General features: G+C 48.3%; 1 protein-coding gene across 1 annotated transcript; it reads right to left on the reverse strand.

Annotated features, from left to right (window-relative positions):
• Positions 1-290: 290 nt before the first annotated feature.
• Positions 291-5,715, reverse strand: ANP32A (acidic (leucine-rich) nuclear phosphoprotein 32 family, member A; the record flags this gene model as incomplete). The annotated part of the gene is made up of 7 exons (XM_010074434.1): positions 291-550; positions 757-817; positions 1,827-1,924; positions 3,439-3,525; positions 3,743-3,941; positions 5,293-5,415; positions 5,566-5,715. Coding segments are annotated over 7 exons (780 nt in total), but the record flags the coding sequence as incomplete, so codon positions are not given.
• Between the last annotated feature and the right edge of the window lie 262 nt (positions 5,716-5,977).

Genomic DNA, 5,977 nt, shown 5'->3' on the forward strand with positions numbered 1-5,977 from the left:
ATTTGCAGCATCCCCCAAAAAAATCCTTTACAATGTATTTAGTGACTGGCAGCGGAGGAAATATCCCAACCACCAAGGCTCTCCAGCTCTCTCAGAACACAGTATGGGTATTGGGGTATCATCCACTGATCTGCAACTTTTTTGTCTTTTTTTTTTTTTTTTTTAAAAGATGTCAAACTATCCACTCCACTAATAAGAAACAAATTACCACTTGGTTTATACTTACTATTGCAGTTACAGGGACTAAGAGAGGGACAAAAAAAAAATTTAAAATGAATAGGAGGAGGAGTGGCAGTAAAAATAGTATTTTATTCCCTTGCCCACCCAGTCTGCTTCTCCCTCTCGTTCCCACAGCAACATTACAATCAGAAAAAAAAAAAAAAAAGAAAAAAAAGAAGAAAAAAAAAAGTTTGGGGGTGTGGGGAGGGGAAATACAGGGTAAAAACAGTCAAATCACAATAGGAAATTTTCAAAATAGGTTATTCAGTTTAGTCGTCTTCATCCCCTTCGTCTTCAGGTTCTCGTTTTCTCTTCTGTCCCCGTTCTTCATCTAGAAAATAAAACACAACGTGAATTATATGAGTGCTCCCTCATGCTGCTGAGAAGTTGAACAAGTTCAACAAGCTTCTACTTTAGCAACTGGCTCGCTATCAAAGGAATACAACCATGAGCCTGCTTTTTAGAAAATGGTATTTTACTTTTTTTTTTTAAATTATCATCATTTTATCTTCAGCAAAAACTGGATTACTGCCATACCGGCCTCTTCTTCATCTTCATCGTCATCTACCTCGCCATCGTTGTAGCCTTCTTCATCCTCCTGGAATGAGAAAAAAAAAAAAAAAAAAAAAAAAAAGGAAGGATTAAAAAAAAAAATATCTCTTTCAGTGTAGGACCTTTCACAATTTGGCAACATCCAAGAGCATTTTACAACAGCAAGTCCTTGAAGCATCTTACCAAACAAAAAGGCAGACGCTTCCCACGCACTTATATAAGTGCAGTTTTTTGCTACAGTATAACTGGACTCTGGCCCAAGTTTCATTGCAGAAAATCACAAGCAATCATAGCAGCCACTCGAGCTTCAAGTGTCCAGCGAGAAAACAGTTTTATCCTTCACGCTGACACGTAGGTGCGTGTTTTGTGATGATGCCCCGAGTTCAGTGCAACTCGATGGCTGGTCAGTAGGAGAAGGGGCACGTCCAGGGGCAGATGGAGTTAAAACACAACGAGACACCTCCAGCGCCTTTGGAGAGGAGGCTGACCGACCCTCCAGGAGCGGTGGTTAAGCATCTACAATTGTTTGGCTGGACAGCCGATAGTACGACGTCCTACAGTCAGATTTTATCCCCTTTTCCCAGCGGTTGTACTAACGATGAAGGCTCAGCAGACTGGCTCAGCACACCCCACACACAGAAGCTGGGCTACACTCCCAATTTACCCATCCTGGAGAATCACAAGGTACGTGCCCAAGATAAAACCTCACTCTGAGAGCACACGGGCAGCAATTCACATACCGCTCTCTCGGCTGCACAGAGGCTGTAACCCCGGCCCTTGGAAGGCACCACAAAGCAGGTCTGCAGCTGTTCCTGGCAGTATTTTTGACATCAGCCCAATAAACAGGATGATTTCATGTCAGTGGTCACTAGATGGCAGCTGGCTCATAGACAGGCACACCTCAAACCACCCCTGGCTGGGACGCTTCTCCAGCAAAAAAGCAAGCCCAGGCTGCAAGTACCAACAGCCTCCAGGGTTGGGTGCATTTCTTGCCCAACTATTCCCAGTTAGAGAACGTTGACTCCACACCCGTTATTAACTGCATAGATCCTCACCTCCTCTTCTCCGCTCACATCCTCCTCTTCCCCTTCCTCCTCTTCCTCCTCATCTTCTTCGTCTTCTACTACCTGAGCATCATCATCATACTCCTCTTCTGTACAAACGAGATTAACCACTCAGACATTTAAAAGTTTACTTTTTCCCAACGCTGCCACCCAAGACGTGACCTCTATCAACGCAAGGAGCAAACTGGGAGCGTTGCTAAGGGCAGTACAGAATCAAAGGCAGCGCCCCAGCTGCTGGAGAGGGCTAGATGCAGTCCTGGGCCTCTCTAACCTGGCGACAGGGCAGTGTGGCAGCTGCACCCACGCTCTGAGCTGCTCCAGGGCTGCAGCGGCTGTGACAGCAAGTCACAGCAGTCTCGGGACTGCTTTATCTCCAGCTGCTCCAGTTCCCACTACTAATGCGCATTTTTGAGCCCGTGGGACACGTGCGGCGCTTCATCTGCAAGTGTCCATCTGCTCCCACCAGGGATGGAGCAGAACTTTACAGCCAACCATGCCCTGGGAACCCTCCCCAAGGGACACCCCCTCGGCTTTCCACCTCCAGAGCGACACAAAGGGGTCACACACAATCCATCTGATGGGTTTGCAATCTTCTTTTCAAGAGGAAAGAGATTAAATTCAACTAGCCCAAGCAACAAACCAGATATTGGTTTTTTTCATGCTGCAGGAACGGTGTTTTGGAGCATTTTCATGCATTGAACACAGGCCCAGGCTTGTGCTGTGACAAGGAGAACCCGTCCCTGCTGAATGCAGCACGCTGCCAGGCACTGCTGCAGCGCTCGCCCCTCTCCCCAGAGCTCACAGTCAGCGCTCGAGGGAAAAGTGCAAGTCCAGCTATTCTGCTTTTGCTGCGCAGCTGGCTTTGAAGAGTCTAGCAAATTCCCCCGGCTCAGCCGGACACTCATCCGACCGGTACACGGCTGCCTCCGAGCGCGGGCTGCCGGGGAGGCAGAGCAGCACCTACAGCACAGCGGGACCCACCGTGCATTTTCCTAACATTAAAAACTTGCTTGGTGCTTCATTAGTGCCTTTCACAGAGCTTGCTCCAGGCAGCTCAATACACACACTCTCCTCCCTTCTGCCTGATCCCAACCAGTTCATTTTGTCCTCACGGAGCAGCTACAAAAGCCTCGGCTCCTTTACTTCATTCCTTGCCTCAGCAGCTTTTTTCTATGCCCAGTCTGGTTCTCCACCCTACCCTTCTCCAGCAGGCTCGACGCAACTGCTCGTGCTTCCCTCATCACACAGTTCCTGGAAAACTGCAGCCTGTGCACGCCATCCTTTCCTACCCATTTCTCCCTCCTGTCCTCATCCCCTGGGGTTTACCATCCCCTGCGCTCTTTCAGTGTCTTACTCCTCCTCCTGGCCCCTTTCTTCTGCCACCCTTTCACTAGAGATAGGACTGAGGAAGCAGCTTTTTCAGGCCCTGCCCATCTCCCCTCCTTCCTTCAGAGGACAGAGATACTTCTGCTTTACACCAGCTGGGAGGACTGCTGAGGACACCCTTTTCTCCTGCCAGCAAGCCAGAGCTGGAAGCAAAACATACCAACGCAGCACATCGATCTTTCAACTTACATACACCAAGTAGCACAAACTCACATACCATCTTCATCTTCCTCCTCGTCGTCTAAGCCCTCCACGTAGCCCTCTGCATCAGAGTCCGGTGCTTCTTTGTCATCCCGATCTTTCACTAGAGATAAGACTGAGAAAGTAGCTCTTTCAGGCCCTGCCCATCTCCTTTCCCCTCATTCCTTCAGAGGACACTGAGGTACTTCTCCTTTACATCAGTCAGGAAGGAGCTGCTGGGAACACCCTTCTCTTGCCAACAAGTCAGAGCTGGAAGCACATGTACTAGCCAGCATATCAATCTTTTAACTTACGTACACCGAGTAGCACAATTCACATACCATCTTCATCTTCCTCCTCGTCGTCTAAGCCCTCCACGTAGCCCTCTGCATCAGAGTCCGGTGCTTCTTTGTCATCCCGATCGTAGCCATCGAGGTATGTGAGTTGTGGGAGGAGCTTGAATACGTTTTCTCTATAATCGTTCAAGTTGGTTACCTCGCAATTGAAAAGGTCTAGACTCTTCAGGTTTTCTAACTTTTTCTGCAAAGAAAGAAAAGTCTCTGAAGTTCAGTATTACAATAATTCTTTACACAGCAGAGAACGCAACGGCACAGCTAGCGTGCTCAGGAGCTTCCCAAAAGGGTCGTTTTGGTCTCTGCCGACTAAACTGGCGGGGAACAGAAACCTGCAATGCCTGGCCGCTGCTGCTTTGGGGTCTGAGAGTGGAGAGTGCTCTCAAGCTCAGCACCTCGCAAGTAGAAGACTCAAGTCTGGAAACAGGCAACGGTGCAAAATCACACGTGCTGCGAGGGGCCAGGCTAAGAACAAACACCAGTCCAGTCAGTCTGGAAAAGGCTTAGAAATTGAGCAGGAATTCAATTCCTGGTTTAAATTTTTTTTTTTTTGTTTGAAGGAGGAGGAGGTGGTCTCCACTGCCCATGGCACTTCAAAGTACTAACAATAAAAGCACAAAGCTCAGGATTTTTATCAAGTCTCATGAACCACAGAATGGTTTGGGTTGGAAGGGACTTTAAAGACCATTGAGTTCCACCCCCTGCCATGGGCAGGGACACCTCCCACCAGCCCAGGGTGCCCAAAGCCTCATCCAGCCTGGCCTCACATCTCCCTTCTGGAGTTTAGCGTGTAGAGCCATGGTGACACCCAGGAAACAACAAGCCTGAAACTGGGAGCAGTTACAATCCTCTCATCCAACTGCTACATGAGTTTAACCGCTCTGCTCTCCCCTTCTGGTGGGGAAAGGAGATCCGAGATGGACTCACGTGAGAACTGCTCCTCGAGATATTTTAAGAGCAAGTATTTGGGAAAAAAGAATGAGCTGAAACACATCATTTCTGGAGAGCAAAGGGCACACAAACCAAAACCCAGAAAACAGCGCTACCAGAACTGACAATCGGAACGGCAACCTCACAAACTTGATCTCAGCACTTCAAATGAGAAGTATAATGACCACGAGCAGGAGAGGTGATGGAAACCAGGAGGAAGGAGTTGGAAGCCCAGCAGCAGCGAGCAAACCCAGCAGGGAGGCACACGGTGCTGTGCCCCTGCCACCCTAGCACACACCGCACCCCTGGGCAGAAGCGGTGGCTGGTTGTTTGAGCCCCAGCACTTCAGGGAAAAGACACCGAGCTCAAACAGAGCGTCTGGCAGACAGACCCACAGCCCACGCCGCCGTGGGAAGCCACTAGAGGGAAGCAGCCACTCGGGCTGCAGGCACAGCCCCGGGGCAGGATTGTGACAGCCTGGGGCAGGAGGAGCCCCGGTGAGAACCAAAGACACTCCACTGGGAGTTGCTTCAGAGGTATTTCAGGCTTGGAAAGTCTAACTCATCACAAAATAGGATTTGATTGCATCCCGTACCGCATCGACTCACCAGCGGTTCTATTGTACCGAGATCTTTTATTTTGTTGCCGCTTAGGTTTAGATGCGTGAGGTTTGGACACTTTTCTGCCAACACTTCCAGTCCTCCTGAGATTCTGTTGTCGCTTAGCTCGAGCTAAAAGGCACATAAACATCTTGAGTTTTTAGTGCAAACACGTATCACAACACAGTTTGGCCAGCTAAATTACGTTTTTTATACAAACAACTATTTTACATTTGGTACAGCGCAAAGAGGGAGGGATACAGCATAGGACATTTTATTTACCTTCTTAAGTTTGTTTAACTTTGGTAAGTTTGCAACTGAGGTTAAGCCTACGTTGATTGTACTTAAGAATTCCAGCTCTTCAAACTCATCTGTGAGGCCTTCGATTTTGCCTTCGTATGACCGACAGTTGTCAAGAACGAGTTCTTTAACCTGGAAAGAGAAGAACGCAAGACATGCATGAAGGATTTCACTCCCAGGCAAAGGATGACACAGATCAGAAAAAAATGAAAGGTATTCCAGGGAAGTGGCAAGTATGAGAAAGGGTATTTTCAGTGTCTGATCCCCACTTTTGCTGGTATGGTTAGCAGTGGTTCCAAACCACAGATAATTGGCTTTGCTTCAACTACCTACCTTTGTGGCACTCCATAAACAACATCATCATAGAATCATTGAATGGCCTGGGTTGAAAACG

This window comes from Pterocles gutturalis, unplaced genomic scaffold, assembly GCF_000699245.1.
Source record: "Pterocles gutturalis isolate BGI_N339 unplaced genomic scaffold, ASM69924v1 scaffold20222, whole genome shotgun sequence".
Lineage (NCBI taxonomy): Eukaryota > Metazoa > Chordata > Aves > Pterocliformes > Pteroclidae > Pterocles > Pterocles gutturalis.